The sequence below is a fragment of the Elephas maximus genome, chromosome 3, assembly GCF_024166365.1.
Source record: "Elephas maximus indicus isolate mEleMax1 chromosome 3, mEleMax1 primary haplotype, whole genome shotgun sequence".
Classification (NCBI taxonomy): Eukaryota; Metazoa; Chordata; class Mammalia; order Proboscidea; family Elephantidae; genus Elephas; species Elephas maximus.
In genome coordinates this window covers 125859246-125876876 of record NC_064821.1, presented here as the reverse complement: position 1 = coordinate 125876876, position 17631 = coordinate 125859246, and the positions used below count along the sequence as shown (strand labels likewise).

Below are 17631 nucleotides of genomic sequence, written 5' to 3'. Positions count from 1 at the left end.
ACTAGTAGAGCAGTGGTTCTCAAAGTTGATTATACATAAGACTCACCTGGGAATCTTGTTAAAATGTAGGTTCAGTATATGTAAGGTGGAAATTCAAATGCTCAGCAGGGGTTCAAACCAGAACAAACTGGTTCAAAGACCTGTTTCAAGCCAGTGTTATTGTCATTAAGGTACCATTGAAGAAAGAAACCCAGTGCCGTTAAGTTGATTCTGACTCATAGTGAGACTATAGGACAGTAGAACTGCCCCATACGGTTTCCAAGAAATGGCTGGTGGATTCAAACTGCTGACCTTTTGGTTAGCAGCCTGATCCCTTAACTGGTGCACCACCAGGGCTCCTGTACCATAATTATGTTAAATATAAAGTAATGTACCTCATGAAAATTTTCTGCTTCTCGCTCTTTAATTTCAAGGTCAATTGCTCTTCTTCTTGCCCGTTCTTCTTCTATCTTCTTCTGTATTTCTTTTTCAGATAACTGTCCAATTTTTTCAAACTTGCTTTTTAGATTTTTTGCTTGAATAGACCCACTCCTTTTTAATTTTATTAATTCTTCATATTCCCTGCTAAGTTCAAAGGTTTCACTTTCTTCCTCTTCCTTCAAAAATATAAGATTTTCACATATTAAATACCAATATATCACTTCATACAATAAACCATCCAGAAAGTGTGCACTATTTCTTATTTGAAGCCAAACATAAATAACCTCCTCAAATAAATTCCTAAATTTACTGATTGGTGCTACACATTTAAGACTTTATATAACATTCCATTTAAAATATTATTTTGTTAAGGAATATGGCTCAAAACCACGTTTAACATTCCACGATAAACTGCTAGAACTAAAATATGTATGGCAGGATTAGCTTTTACTAAGAATTATGGGAAGATTTTTGTTCAGGGGAAGGCCAAGAAATAATATTGAAAGAACACCGGGCTAGGAATCAGACATGAATTCTAGTTCTGGATCTGATACTGCGTGACCCTTTGCCTAGTCGCTTAGTCCACTGGTCATTATTTTTTTGTCTCTAAATAGAGCCAGAGTATCCTTAAAATTCCACCTGTCTTTGGTTTTATTGTAGTCTAATAAATATCAGTCTTCAAAACTTTAACTGAATTAACGAATTTCTATAAATGTATTCTGGTAGAATGCCTACAACATTTCTCTACATATCACTTGTATCCTCAGTTATATATTCTGCCAAAAAAGATAGAAAAGGAGTCTTGTAATATTCAGATTACTTTCCCTTTTCTGCATTTATTACTACTAGTCCTTTGTAGGAGCCCTGGTGGCACAGTGGTTAAGAGCTCGGCTGCTAATCAGCAGTTCAAATCCACCAGCTGCTCCTTGGAAGGGCAGTTCTACTCTGTCCTATATGGTTGCTATGAGTTGGAATCAACTCAGTGGCAATGGGTCTAGTCCTCTGTAATATTTCTTATGCTAAACCCTAATCCCACTATATAGAGTGGTAATATATTACACTTATTCCTGGTGTCCTTTTCCTGGAGAAGACCTAGAGTTCTAGGCAGAGTAAGGAAAAAAGGCGGTAGGGTCATAATGGATGATGTGACATAAGGCTTAATTCCTTGGCTCAACCAAGGGGGAAAACAAAACTTGTTTATACTACCTCCACTTTTTTAGTCTATGTGGGTGAAAATATGTAACTCCTGAAATACCAAAAACAAATTTATGATAGAGGTACACACAGCACAATGGTTTCTAAATCATTCTGATAAAATAAGTGGTTGAACTAATTATCTACACTCTAGGTAATTTTGGAATTGGCGTGCTACTTTGCTCGAAAACTCTCAGACATACTGAGACAGTCAAATAGCACCAGAATGTCTTACTGACAGGTACACACTGTCATGTATCAATTAATTACATCTCAGTAATATACTAAATTATATTCTACTTTAGATGATGGAAACCCTGGTGGCATAGTGGTTAAGGGCTATGTCTGCTAACCAAAATGTCAGCAGTTTGAATCCACCAGGTGCTCCTTGGAAACTCTGTGGGGCAGTTCTACTCTGTCCTGTAGGGTTGCTATGAGTCAGAATTGACTCACCGGCAACAGGTTTTTGTTTTTTTTTTTTCAGATGTTAGTTTTCCTAGCAATTCCTAGAGAATTCAGTTTCAGTATCCTTTATAAAGTAAATGCTATTGAACTTTTTTTTTTCATGGATTTTTCCACAACATATTGATGGAATTTTACACATATATATTTATGTCTTTATATTTACACAGTATTTCTATCCTCAGGGCCAGCTACATAATTTGCAGGACTCCTACCAGGACGGAAGTAAATGTCTCCTTTCCACAGGCCTGCCACCCCAACCCATGGCAAACATGCAACTTTCAAGGGATTGCAATTTATGAGTAGGAATGCACTTAGTTTCTAGATCAGGGGCTTGCAAGAAGCCCCCATCAAGTCACCTGCCAATTGTGTCATGGCACTGTCAGCCCAAGGCTGAGACAGCTACTACCTTGCTTTATCCAACCCTCACTACACACATGCTCAGACCCCTGGACCTCCCCCTACTCCTCTAAGAAACCCCAGGTGGAGGGTGGCAACTTCCAGGGGCTCCGGCAACAGGAAGTGAGAAATGGGCTGCTAAGAACCCATCCTGAGCAGTCAGAACAGCAACAGGAGGCAGGACATCACTTACAAAATAAATGCAATGCCCTTCTCAGCTTGGGGTCCTGTGTGGCTGCACAGGTTGCATTTCCATGAAGCTAGCCCTGTATATTCCATATTTGTGTGTGTGAGCATGTGTTTGTGTGTGTGTATTTAATTCATTTCAATACTAGAGAAAGCATACTAAGATTTAATTCAACAGTATCAAGATTTCGTCTTAGAATAATTTAGTAAATTATTCAAAGATTTGCCAAACTCCAATGTTCCTATTAGCATCCATATTATTCTTGTAGTTTTATTTTGATTAAATTTATCGGCTTAATTCTACTTGTCTCAAGTAAAATAAGCATAAATGGGTACATTATATACTGTAGAACAGTAGTTCTCAGTCATGGTGTATCCATACGTAATTGTGAGATGTATTTAAAAAAGAAATATTTGCTTTAGATAGTGTGGTAAGACCTCAGTCACTTGCAATCTTGTTATGCTTTTTTAAGCTAGCAAGGAAGGAATACAGTGATAGCAGGCTAGAATGTGCACACAACTATGCTAAAACCTGTACCAGGGAAATGCCTCATACGAGTATGTTGCATATGCTTTACGTGAATGATAATACAAGGTTACTGTAAGGCAATATATGTAAAATGCTTAGTTTAATAAATATTTGTGGAACCTAAATGGGTGTTTCTTAAAAATCTTACCTCTCCCATTTCTTGTCTCAGTTGTTCAAATTCTTGTTTCTCCATTTCTAGCTTATGCTTCCGCTCCTCCTCTGTTCGCCGTTTGTCTTCTTCCATTTTTTGTTTTAATAATTGTTCAAAATTAATTTCTAGTTTTCCCGGTGTAAGAGATTCTTGAGAGATTGTTTTATACATCTCTGGGGAGTCATCATCTATTACCTGTTTAAAATAATTCTTTTATTACTCTTGCCAGAATTATACATACTAACAAGGTAATGGAAACCCTGGTGGCATAGTGGCTAAGTGCTACAGCTGCTAACCAAAAGGACGGCAGTTTAAGTCCACCAGACGCTCCTTGGAAACTCTATAGGGCAGTTCTACTCTGTCCTATAGGGTCTCTATGAGTCGGAATCGACTCGACAGCAGTGGGTTTTGGCTTTTTTGGTAACAAGGTAATACTTCTTGTAGAAAGTGGGATTACTTAATAGAAAAGTTCCACATTCAACTAAAAATCAGGAGATCTAAATTCTCCTCAAAAATATAAAGCAATAAACAAGGGAGGAATTATTAGAAAATGCAAAACTGAGGTTTTTTGTATTTACAGAGGAAATGTATCCATCTAGTCTACATTCCCTTGAACATAAAGAACACTGACTTTATTTATGCTATGAGTAATTTGAATTAGACCTTAAGATTTTCTAATATTGAGAACATTTTTATAATTGCATTAAAATTAATCTTCACATTGGCAATCAAAATAGAGCATTTCAGTTAAATCCTGGTCTTACCTGAATGAGTCAGGTGACCCATCATGATTCCTTCATAATCAGGCAAAAATCAGTCTTAATGCTATAATTTTATTGTACTGAATTATTTGCTATCAGGCTAATTTTACAGAAATAATAATAGTTAATACTTACTGAGAGCGTACTTTGTACCAGGTACAGTTCTAAGCACTGTAGTGATTATTTAATCCTGTAATCCTACGAAGTAGATATTATTAACATCCATACTTTACAGAGGAGGAAACTAAGGCATTGAAAAGCAACTTGTCCAAAGTCAACATAAACAGTAAGTGGTGAAGCTGGGATTGAAAACCTCAAGAATCTTTTTTTTTTTAATAAGTTAAACTGTCTTTTTGTAATTTCAAGAAAACTATTTGACCATGCCATCTAGCTGTGATTTTGGGCAAGTTATCTCATCTTTCTTAAATCTGAGTTTCCTTATCTGTGACAACTTTCATAGAGTTGTCATGAGGGTTAAATAAAGTTTAAAACATTTAGCAGAGTGCCTGATACCATGGTAAGCTCGCAGATGGTGGTTTTATTATTATATTATCATCTGCATAAAGGCAATTACTAAATTGCAAATAGAAACTTTGCTTTTAAGTTGCTGATTTGGAATACATTTTACCATAGGAAACAATGAGCTAATTCTGTTTTCTGACCCCCTGAAGGCATATTACACATAAACCTCTGGCCTGAATTGTGACCCTGTGGCTAAAACAGCGGTGAATGAGAGAGACGAGCGGTAATTATTTATATATATTATATATATATGTATAAAATGAAATTAACATATTTTACACAAATAACGAGTCTTTCTATGTTTATTTGCTACCATGCCCTCCCCCTGCAGGGTATTTTTGAAAGCACACAATGCTTATTTTTTTAAATAAAAAACCTGTTGCCATGGAGTTGATTCCGACTCATTAAAAAAAAAAAAAAAAATGATTGCTGTCAGGTCCATTTTGACTTATAGTGTCCGTATAGGACAGAGTAGAACTGCCCCATAGGATTTCCAAGAAGCTCCTGGTGGATTTGAACTGCAACCTTTTGGTTAGCAGCCATAGCTCTTAACCACTACACCACCAGGGTTAGCGATCCCATAGGACAGAGTAAAACTGTGCCATAGGGTTTCCAAGGAGCAGCTGGTGGATTGGAACTGCCAACCTTATAACCTGTTGTGGTCGAGTCTATTCCGACTCATAGCGAACCTTATGTTTCTACATACTTAAAAAAAAGGCATATTGGTGCTTATGACAATACGTGGAGGCGGAGGGAGTGGTTGGCAAACAAAAGTAGAAGGTACATGTTATTTCAATAAAAATATGGTAGTGTACTTGGCCCTGAATAAGAAAACAACATAAATGAAGGAAGCTTCTTTTTCCTGTCCTGATACATAAATGTCTCTAGGACATTTTTAAATAGATGAAACCTGGTTTTGGTTTAATGCAATTTCCCCTCTCTGCACTTTTCCTCCTAATGAATCATGGTAAAAAGGCAATTTAGTAGAGTGAAAAATTGGAGGCAGGTTGGTATTAAAATCTGCCCCCAGGATTAGGTTTCCTAATCTTCACAGCTATTCTCTTCTACCACTTCTGAAAATGTTCTCTAAAAATTAAATGCTTTCACAATGTTTACAGGGTTTCTAGGTAGGAACCATTTGTGAATCAGGGGTTACCTAATACACACACAAAAAACAAAACCTGTTGCCCTCAAGTCCATTCCAGCTCATAGTGACCCCACAGGACACAGCAGAACTGCCCCATAAGGCTTCAAAGAAGCAACTGGTGGATTTGGTTAGCAGTCAGCAGCCCTTAACCACTATGCTACCAGGGTTTCCAATATACACAAGATAGTTTTAATTTCACTTATTTCACAAATATTTATTGGAGGTCTGTTATGCTAGGCATTGTACCACGTGCTTGATAAACAAAAGAGAATCTCACTGAGAAAGACAGCCAATAAGTAATAACAATACAGGCAGTCCCTGGGTTACAAATGAGATCTGTTCCTAACTATGTCTTTAAGAATTTGTAGGTAAGTCGGAACAGGTGCATATGGTTCTTATTTATCCTTTAGTGCAAGAGCAGAGCCCTGGTGGTACAGTGATTAAGCGCTCAGCCACTAACCAAAAGGTGGAGGTGGTTCGAACCCACGAGCCACTCCGCAGGAGACAGATATGGCAGTCTGCTTCCATAAAGATTTATAGCCTTGGAAGCCCTATGGAACAGTTCTACTCTGCCCTATAGGGTCACAATGAGTCGGAATCAGCTCGACGGCAATGGGTTTGGTTTTTAGTTTTATTCAGTGCAAGAAAAGGCTAGAGGACTTTTCAATGATTTAAAACCTGCACCTGCAGCTAGTAAAGGTGATTATGATCAAGAATTTCTTGCAAGTAGGGGCTGGTTCAATCTTTCAAAGTGAGGGCAAATTTATATAACATTAAAGAGCAAATATTATTTGTAAATCTGACGTTCATAATCCAGGGACTTACTGTACAGCATTAGTGCTAGGCTGAGAGAGTACTAAGTGCTATGAGAATACACAGAAAAAGCACCTGTCTTCAAGTTGTGTCATCTGTAAAAGCTTCCCAAAGAAAACTGAATGGATGAACAGGGGATACAAGAGCATAAGGAAAGAAGAGAGCAACATGTTTCAGGCAGCATTTGTGAAGGCACAAGAAGTGAAAGCACAGCACTTTGAAGAGATAAAAAGAAATTTAGTACGCCTGGTACAAAGGTGGCAGGTAAAGGAAGAATCAAGAAATTAAGCTGGATAATATACAAAGGCAAAATTATAAAGGAATGCATTTTTTAAAGTTTTTGGATTTTTGCTTAAAGGGAATGGAAAGATATTAAAGCAAAATATGGTAGTAACAATGTAGCAATGCAAGTAAATTACCTTTTTTTTTTTTTTGTAAAGATCACTCCTGGCTTTACAGAGAAGAATGAATTATAGATAAGAAAGCAAGTTAATTAGGAGTTGGGCCCAGGCAATGCATAACAGTAACCTGGATTATAGTAGTGGCAGTGGGAAATGGAGAAAAACTGATAGATTGTAGAATGATTTAAGAGGTAGAATAAATGAGATTTAGTGACTGGATGTGAGGCATGAATGAGAAAGTGGAGGTGTTTAAGGCTCTGATTTGAGCATCTGCATGGGGTGATGAGGTCAAACACTTGAGGCTCACTGAGAAGTAGGAGGAAAACGGGGTTATGATATCACTGAAGCCAATTAAAATGTTTCAAGAAGAAGATGGACTGTTCAAGTGTCACACTGCTTGAAAATAAAGTCTGTTAGATAACTGTACATTTTACAAACATAAAAATAGTGTAGTGTAGGAAATATAACTTTGTGGCATAATTAATTTGGTATCAATATCCAGGAGTGATGAGTGAGTATTTTGTAGAGTTAAATAATTGTGGTTAAATGACTTTGGTCATTTAATATATTCTGGATAGGATGAAAATTGAAAACAAGGAAAAGCAGGAAGGAAAGACTGAGGGAGACAAAAGAGGAGAGGGGAGGGACGGAAGCTCCCTGCTTCTCTATAGATACTAAATTCTGGAAAACATGTCTTCCCAAAGAAGGAAGACAATATTCAATCATCTATGCCAGAGATGGCAATTTAATTAGAACCTTCTCAGAACTGCATTGAAGCAAACACCTTCAACTGACTGGCATTATGCCATAGAAGAATTTAAAATTTATTTGCTATTCCTACTCTTGGCAAAATCCCAGAAACAACAGGGTATTCCCCAAGGTCTAATGATTTCTATTAACATTCTAAAAAGCTGAATCCTAATGGGGCATTCTCCAATTAGGTTCTGTCTTACCATGCTCCTCCTTGCTTCAGCAAATGCCTTCTTTTCTTCCTCAATTCTTCTTCTGGCTTCTTCTTCTGCTTTTCTTTTTTCGTCTTCTCTCCTCTGCCTTTCTATTTCTTCAAAACTGAGTTTGAGTTTACCAGGGCGGTATTCTTTAAAAAATTTTTCTGTGTCTTGGTTTTCCTCCTCTTCCTTTACCTAACAAAGAAACTATTAATTACTAAAAACTGAGAATCATCAAAGACAAGAATGAATTACAAATCAAAGGCACAGAATTATTCACCTCATACAGGAGTGTTTTTAGCCCTTAATATGCTAGACCAAAATCTTCCTTTTAAGGTCTTACATGATAAAGTCTTGTATGATTAAGTGTTCAAATTTGGAGAAATTCCAAAGATTTACTCAAGTTAAATAAAACTTCTCAAGCAAGTCAAAATTTTTAAATAGATAAGATGGAGGATTAAAAAATAAAGAAGTCATTTAAGAGTTCCCTTAAATATTAACTCTCCCAGAATAAACAAAAAGCTATATATACTTAACCACTGGTGGCATAGTGGTTAAGTGCCACAGCTGCTAACCAAAGGGTCAGAAGTTCAAACCCACGAGGCACTCCTTGGAAACTCTATGTGGAAGTTCTACTCTGTCCCATATGGTCGCTATGAGTTGGAATCAACTCGACAGCAACAGGTTTTTTTTGAAATATATATAAATAATTTAAATTGAGGTTCAGGTATACTTACCAATAGTTTATTTCATAGTAAAAAAGGTTTTCATTTTGTAATTTTCATGGAATTTTTACTATGAACTATGGTGCTTTTCCATATATTAATCAGATAAAAGATTATTATCTGGAACTAAAACCAAAATAACCAAACCCTACTTTGCATAAAATTCAAATTTTATAATTTTATTAATTAAAATTTTAATTTAATATTAACCAAAATGTGTGATTTTATTAATTAATGATACTTCTGTTTCTTTTTTCATTAAATTGAACCACCAGTGATACCTGAAATGTATAGGTACTGTACAAGTATAATTATCCAAAAGTAATAAAATTTTGAAACAAATGTATAGAAAATTAAAATTTTAGAGATATAATTCTTAGAATATCAGTAATCAGAGCTGATCAAGAAAGTTCTGGTAACTTTTAAAATTATAGATGTTCACTTTTAAAATTCTTTTAATGAGATTGGAATCAGTGTTCTATTATTTCTGGTTTTATTTTGTATCAATAGATCTATTAATATCATAATAACAATAAGCATATTTAAAGCACTTAATATATACCAGGCTCTATTTTAAGTGCTTTTTAAGTATTAACCCTTTTAATCTTTATAACAACCTTAAAAGTAGGCACTATTGTTTTCACCATTTCACAGCTGAGAAATTAAGACAGAGAGAGCTAATTAATATGCACAGTTAATAAATGGTATACTCATTGGTGTAGTGTCAATTCCAAGTCAGAGCAACCCTATGGGACAGAGCAGAACTGCCCCATAGGGTTTCTAAGGAGCGGCTGCTGGATTCGAACTGCTGACCTTTTGATTAGCAGCCAAGCTCTTAACCAATGCGACATCAGGGCTCTGAGAAATAAATGGTAGATCCAAGAATTATCTGAACCTAAGAAGTCTGGACTCAAAATCTATAGTCATAACCACTACGCTGTATGCACATATATATACAGATACACAAACTCGCATGGCAAACTGCATATTCCATAGTTATTTTGATATGTTCAAACATTTGAAAAGCTGAACTGAAACACTAAGTGTACACTTATTATTAGACTTGAAAGTGTGCTGCACTCATGCCATTATATACAGTGCAGGCTGAACTAACAGATGAAGAGAAACCAGGTTCAATGAGTAATCATTTCACATATTTATAACAATTTATAGGAGCCCTGGTGGTGCAGTGATTTAGAGCTCCGCTACTAACCAAAAGGTCAGCACTTAAAATCCAACAGCCGCTCCTTGGAAACCCTGTGAGGCAGTTCTACTCTGTCCTATAGGGGCACTATGAGTCAGAATCGACTCAACAACAATGGGCTTTTTAATAAGAATTTATAAGACAAAAAATGAATTTTTAGGCATATTGGGTAAAATGTCCCCAAAAGGAAACGAGAAAACAATATAGATGCATTTTATGTATGCAATATGAATACATTTTTGAAATCAGGCCCTTTTCTATAGAAAGTCTCAAATTTATAGGGATGAATTTAGATTCATTCTAATGAATGTAGAAAAACCAGCTACCTTCCATAAAAAAAAAAAAAAAAATTTTTTTTTTTTTTTTTTAGTATTAAATAAAAAGTTAAAAAATGTTTTTACTGAAAATAATTCACCATGACCAAGTAGAATTCACACCAGGTATGCAGGGATGGTTCAACATTAGAAAAACAATCAATGTAATCCATCGCATAAATAAAACATATGACAAGAACCACATGATCTTATCAATTGATACAGAAAAGACATTTGACAAAGTTCAACACGCATTCACGATAAAAACTCTCAGCAAAATAGGAATAGAAGGGAAGTTCCTCAACATAATAAAAGGCATTTATACAAAGCCAACAGCCAACATCATCCTAAATGGAGAGAGTTTGAAAGCATTCCCTTGAGAATGGGAACCAGAAAAGGATATCCTTCATCACCACTCTTATTCAATATTGTGCTGAAGGTCCTAGCCAGAGCAATTAGGCTAGAAAAAGAAATAAAGGGCATCCAAATTGGTAAGGAAGAAGTAAAAGTATCTCTTTTGGCAGATGATATGATCTTATACACAGAAAACCTGAAAGAATCCACAAGACAATTATTGAAACTAATACAAGATTTCAGCAAAGTATCAGAATACAAGATAAACACACAAAAATCAGTAGGATTCCTCTACACCAACAAAGAGAACTTCAAATAGGAAATCACCAAATCAAAACCATTTACAATAGTCCCCAAGAAGATAAAATAGGAATAAACCTAACCAAAGACATAAAAGACCTATACAAAGAAAACTACAAGACACTACTGCAAGAAACCAAAAGAGACCTACATAAGTGGAAAAACATACCTTGCTCATGGATAGGAAGACTCAACATTGTGAAAATGTCTATTCTACCCAAAGCAATCTACAGATACAATGCAATCCCGATTCAAATTCCAATGGCATTTTTTAATGAGATGGAAAAACAAATCGCCAACTTCATATGGAAAGGGGAGAGGGCCCAGATAAGTAAGTATTACTGAAGAACAACAAAGTGGGAGGCCTCACACTACCTGATTTGAGAACCTATTATACGGCCACAGTAGTCAAAACAGCCTGGTACTGGTACAACAACAGATACATAGACCAATGGAACAGAATCGAGAGTCTAGATGTAAATTCATCCATCTATGAGCAGCTGATATTTGACAAAGGCCCAAAGTCCGTTAACTGGGGAAAAGACACTCTTTAATAAATGGTGCTGGCATAACTGGATATCAATCTGCAAAAAATGAAACAAGACCCATACCTCACACCGTGCACAAAGACGAACTTGAAATGGATCAAAGACCTAAATATAAAATCTAAAATGATAAAGATCATGGAAGAAAAAATAAGGACAACTCTAGGAGCCCTAATATGTGGCATAAACAATACAAAACATTACTAACAATGCACAAATACCAGAAGAGAAACTAGATAACTGGGAGCTCATAAAAATCAAACACTTATGCTCCTCAAAAGACTTCATCGAAAGAGTAAAAAGACAACCTACAGACTGGGAAAAAAAAATTGGCTAAGACAAATCTGATCAACATCTAATGTCTAAAATCTGTAAGACAGTATAAAACCTCAACAACAAAAAGACACAATTTAAAAAAAATGGTTAAGGGATATGAACAGCCACTTCAAAGAAGACATTCAGGCAGCTAACAGATACATGAGAAAATGCTCATGACCATTAGCTATTAGAGAAATGCAAATCAAAACTACAATGAGATACCATCTCACTCCAACAAGGCTAACATTAATCCAAAAAACACAAAATAATAAATGTTGGAGAGGTTGTGGAGAGCCTGGAACACTTATACACTGCTGGTGGGAATGTAAAATGGTACAACCACTTTGGAAATCGATTTGGTGTTTCCTTAAAAAGCTAAAAATAGAATTACCATAGAATCCAGGAATCCCACTCCTTGGACTATATCCTAGAGAAATAAGAGCTGTCACACAAACAGATACATGCATATCAAAGTTCACTGCAGCACCATTCATAATAGCAAAAAGATGAAACAACCTAGGTGCCCAACAATGGACGAATGGATAGACAAATTATGGTATATTCACGCAACGGAATACATGCGCAATGATAAAGAACAACAATGAATCCAAGAACAGCTCATAACGTGGAGGAACCTGGAAGGGGTTAAAAAATAATTATGCTGAGTGAAATTAGTCAGTTGTAAAAGGACAAATATTGTATAAGACCGCTATCATAAGAACTCAAGAAAGGGTTTAAACAGAAGAAAACCTCCTTTGATGGTTAGGAGGGTAAGGAGGTGAAGAGAGGGGTATTCACTAACTAGGTAGTAGACAAGAATTATCTTAGGTGAAGGCAAGGACAACACACAATACAGGGGAGGTCAGCACAACTGGACTAAACCAAAAGCTAAGAAGCTTCCTGAATACAACCAAACACTTCAAGGGACAGAGCAGCAGGGCCAGGGGTCTGGGGACTATGGTTTCAGGAGACTTCTAGGTCAACTGGCATAACAAATTCTATTAAAATATTCTGCATCCCACGTTGGTGAGTGGTGTCTGGAGTCTTAAAAGCTAGCAAGTGGCCGTCTAAGATACATCAATTGGTCCCTACCCACCTGGAGCAAAAGAGAATGAAGAACATCAAAGACACAAGGAAAATATGAGCCCAAAAGACAGAAAGGGCCACATAAACCAGAGACTTCATCAGCCTGAAACCAGAAGAACAAGATGGTGCCAGGCTACCACCGATGACTGCCCTGACAGGGAACACAACAGAGTCCCTGACGGAACAGGAGAAAAGTGGGGTGCGGAACTCAAATTCTAGTAAAAAGATCAGACTTAATGGTCTGACTAAGACTGGAGGGGCTCCAGAAGACATGGCCCCCAGACTCTCTGTTAGCCCAGAACTGAAACCATTCTCGAAGCCAACTCTTCAGACAAAGATTAGACTGGACTATAAGATATAAAACGATACTTATGAAGAGAGTGCTTCTTAGTTCAAGTAGATACATGATACTAAGTGGGTAGCTCCTGTCTGGAGGTGAGATGAGAAGGCAAAAAGGGACAGGAGCTGGTTGAATGGACATGGGAAATCCAGGGTGGAAAGGAGGAGTGTGTTGTCACATTATAGGGAGAGCAACTAGGGTCACATAACAATGTATGTATACATTTTTGTACACTTGAACCGTAAACTTTCACTTAAAGCACAGTAAAAAAAAATTAATTAAAAAAATGTTTTTACTGAGAACCTACAGACTGGGAAAAATTTTTGGCTATGACAAACCCAACAAATGTCTAATATCTAAGATCTATAGGAAAATCCAACACCGCTACAACAAAAAGATAATCCAATTAAAAAATAGGCAAAGGATATGAACAGACACGTCACCAAAGAAGATATTCAGGCAGCTAACAGACACATGAGGAAATGCTGGCGATCACTAGCCATTAGAGAGATGCCATTAGATCACGACTATAATGAGATACCATCTCAAACTGACATTACTGGCTTGAAACAAAAAAAAAAAAACCAGAAAATAACAAATGTTAGAGAGGCTACAGGAAGATTGGAACTTTTACGCACTGCTGGTGGGAATGCAAAATGGCACAACCATTTTGGAAAACGATATGACACTTCCTTAAAAAGCTAGGAGTATTACCATAAGATGCAGCAATCCCACTCCTGGAAATATATCTGGAGAAATACCCGCTGCCGTTGAGTCGATTCCAACTCATAGCGACCCTATAGGACAGAGTAGAACTGCCCCGTATGGTTTCCGAGGAGCACCTGGTGGGTTCGAACTGCCGACCTTTTGGTTAGCAGCCATAGCTCTTAACCACTATGCTACCAGGGTTTCCTCTGGAGAAATAAGAGCCAACATACAAATAGACAAATGCACACCCATGTTCATTGCAGCATTATTCACAAAGCAAAAAGATGGAAACAACCTAAATGCCCATTGACAGATGAATGGATAAACTATGATACATACACACAATGGAATACTATGCAAGGATAAAGAACAACAATGAATCTGCAAAACATCTCACGACACGAATGAACCAGGGGGTATTATGCTGAGTAAAATAAGTCAATCACAAAAGGACAAATATTGTATGAGGCCAAGATTATAAAAACTCATGAAAAGGTCTACACACAAAAAGAAACAATCTTTGGTGATTACAAGGGAGGGGAGGAGTGGCGATGTAAAACATTAACTAGACAGTAGATAAGTGGTAACTTTCGTGAAGGGTAAGACAGCTTGCAATACAGGGGAAGCCAGTACAACTTGACTGAAGCAAGGTCATGGAAGCTTCATGTTATTGCTGTCAAGTGCCGTCGACGTCGAGGCAGCTTCAACTCATAGCGACCCCATGTACCACAGATCGAAACACTGCCCAGTCCTACACCATGCTCACAATCATTATGCTTGAGCCCACTGTTGCAGCCATTGTGTCAATCCATCTTGTTGATTGTCTTCCTCTTTTTCGCTGACCCTGTACTTTGCCAGGCATGATGTCCTTTTCCAGGGACCGATCCCTCCTGATAACATGTCCAAAGTATGTAAGACGAAGTCTCGCTATCCTTGCCTCTAAGGAGCATTCTGTTTTAGCTCTTCCAAGGCAGACCTGTTCATTCTTTTGGCAGTCCATGGAATATTCAATATTCTTCGCCAACACCACAATTCAAAGGCATCAGTTCTTCTTCGGTCTTCCTTCTTCATTGTCCAGCTTTTGCATGCATATGATGCAATTGAAAATATCATGGCTTAGCTCAGACGCACCTTAGTCTTCAAGATGACATTTTGCTTTTTAACACTTCAAAGAGGTCTTTTGCAGCAGATTTGCCCAATGCAACACATCTTTTGATTTCTTGACTGCTGCTTGCATGGGTGTTGTTTGTGGATCTAAGTAGGATGAAATCCTTGACAACTTCAATCTTTTCTCTGTTTATCATGATGTTGCTTACTGGTCCAGTTGTTAGGATGTTTGTTTTCTTTATGTTGAGGTGTAATCCATACTGAAGGCTGTAGTCTTTGATCTTCATCAGTAAGTGCTTCAAGGCTTCTTCACTTTCAACAAGGAAGGCTGTGTCATCTGCATAACGCAGCTTGTTAATGAGTCTTCCTCCAATCCTGATGCTCTGTACTTCTTCATATAGTACAGCTTCTCTGATTATTTGCTCAGCCTACAGACTGAATAGGTATGGTGAAATGATACAACCTTCATGCACACCTTTCCTGACTTTAAATCATGCAGTATCCCCTTGTTCTGTTTGAACAACTACTTCTTGATCTATATACAGGTTCCTCATGAGCACAATTAAGTGTTCTGGAATTCCCATTTATCACAATGTTATCCATAATTTGTTATGATCCACACAGCTGAATGCCTTTGCACAGTCAATAAAACACAAGTAAACATCTTTCTGGTATTCTCTACTTTCAGCCAGGATCCATCTGACATCAGGAATGATAACCCTGGTTCCACATCCTCTTCTGAATCCGGCCTGAATTTCTGGCAGTTTCCTGTCGATATATTGCTACAGCCACTTTTGAATGATCTTCAGCAAAATTTTACTTGTGTGTGATATTAATAATATTGTTTGATAATTTCTGCATTTGGTTGGATCACCTTTCTTGGGAATAGGCATAAATATGGATCTCTTCCAGTCAGTTGACCAGGTAGCTGTCTTCCAAATTTCTTGGCATAGACGAGTGAGCACTTCGAGTGCTGCATCCTTTGTTGAAACATCTCAATTGATATTCCGTCAGTTCCTGAAGGCTTATTTTTCACCAATGCCTTCAGTGCAGCTTGGACTTCTTCCTTTAGTACCATCGGTTCCTGATCATATGCTACCTCTTGAAATGGTTGAATGTCGACGAATTCTTTTTGGTATAATGACACTGTGTATTCCTTCCATCTTCTTTTGATGCTTTCTGCCTCGTTTAATATTTTCCCCAAAGAATCCTTCACTATTGCAGCTCAAAGCTTGAATTTTTTTCTTCAGTTCTTTCAGCTTGAAATATGCTGAGCATGTTCTTCTCTTTTGGGTTTCTATCTCCAGCTCTTTGCACATGTCATTGTAATACTTTACTTTGTCTTCTCAAGTCGCCCTTTGAAATCTTCTGTTCAGCTCTTTTACTTCATCATTTCTTCCTTTTGCTTTAGCTACTTGACGTTCAAGAGCAAGTTTGAGAGTCTCTTCTCACATCCATCTTGGCCTTTTCTTTCTTTCCTGTCTTTTCAATGACCTCTTGCTTTCTTCATGTATGATGTCATTCCACAACTCGTCTGGTCTTCAGTCATTAGTATTCAATGAGTCAAATCTATTCCTGAGATGGTTTCCAAATTCAGTTGGGATATACTCAAGGTCATATTTTGACTCTCGTGGACTAGTTCTAATTTGTTTCAGTTTCAATTTGCACTTTCTTAGGAGCAATTGATGGTCTGTTCCGCAGTCAACCCCTGGCCTTGTTAGGACTGATGATATTGAACTTTTCCATTGTCTCTTCCCACAGACGTAGTCGATTTGATTCCTGTGTATTCCATCTGGTGAGGTCCACGTGTACAGTTGCCATTTATGTTGGTTAAAAAAGGTATTTGCAATGAAGAAGTCATTGGTCTTGCCAAATTGCGATCTCAGGCATCGTTTCTATCACCAAGGCCATATTTTCCAACTACTGTTCTTTCTTTGTTTCCAACTTTTGCATTCCAATCTCCAGTGATTATCAATTCATCCTGATTGCATATTCCATCAATTTTAGACTGCAGAAGTTGGTGAATATGTTTAATTTTTTCATGTTTGGCCTTAGTGGTTGGTGTGTAAATTTGTGTGTAGGCATATGGATATTATTACTGATAGCATTGTACTTCAGGATAGATCTTGAAATGTTCTTTTTGACAATGAATGCAACACCATTCCTCTTCAAGTTATCATTCCCGGAATAGTAGACCATATGATTGTCCAATTCAGATGGCCAATACCAGTCCATTACACCTCATTAATGCCTAGAATATCAATGTTTATGCATTCTGTTTCATTTTTGACAATTTCCAATTTTCTTAGATTCATATTTCATACTTTCCACATTCCAATTATTACTAATGGATGTCTGCAGTTGTTTCTTCTCATTTTGAGTTGTGCTACATCAGGAAATTAAAAGCTTGACTCCATCCACCTAATTAAGGTCAACTCTACTTTAAGGAGGCAGCTCTTCCCCAGTCATGTTTTGAGTGCCTTCCAACCTGGGGGGCTCATCTTCTGGCACTATATCAGACAATGTTGCTCTGCTATTCATAAGGTTTTCACTGGTTAATTCTTTTCAGAAGTAGTCTTCCGGGTCCTTCTTAGTCTGTCTTAGTCTGGAAGCTCAGCTGAAACCTGTCTGCCATGGGTGACCCGCTGGTATCTGAATACTGGTGGCATAGTTTCTGGCATCACAGCAACATGCAAGT

At 37.3% G+C, this 17631-nt stretch overlaps 1 protein-coding gene across 3 annotated transcripts in view; it reads right to left on the bottom strand.

Moving 5' to 3' along the window:
* NEXN (nexilin F-actin binding protein) overlaps positions 1-17631 on the bottom strand; it is a 64647-nt gene that overhangs the window by 6930 nt on the left and 40086 nt on the right. For all 3 annotated transcript variants that reach the window (XM_049875606.1, XM_049875607.1, XM_049875608.1), the window contains 3 exons: positions 7939-8127; positions 3339-3536; positions 375-596 (listed from right to left, as the gene is read on the bottom strand). In XM_049875606.1, coding sequence (XP_049731563.1) covers positions 375-596; positions 3339-3536; positions 7939-8127 — 609 coding nt within the window. The remainder of the gene's footprint in view (positions 1-374; positions 597-3338; positions 3537-7938; positions 8128-17631) is intronic.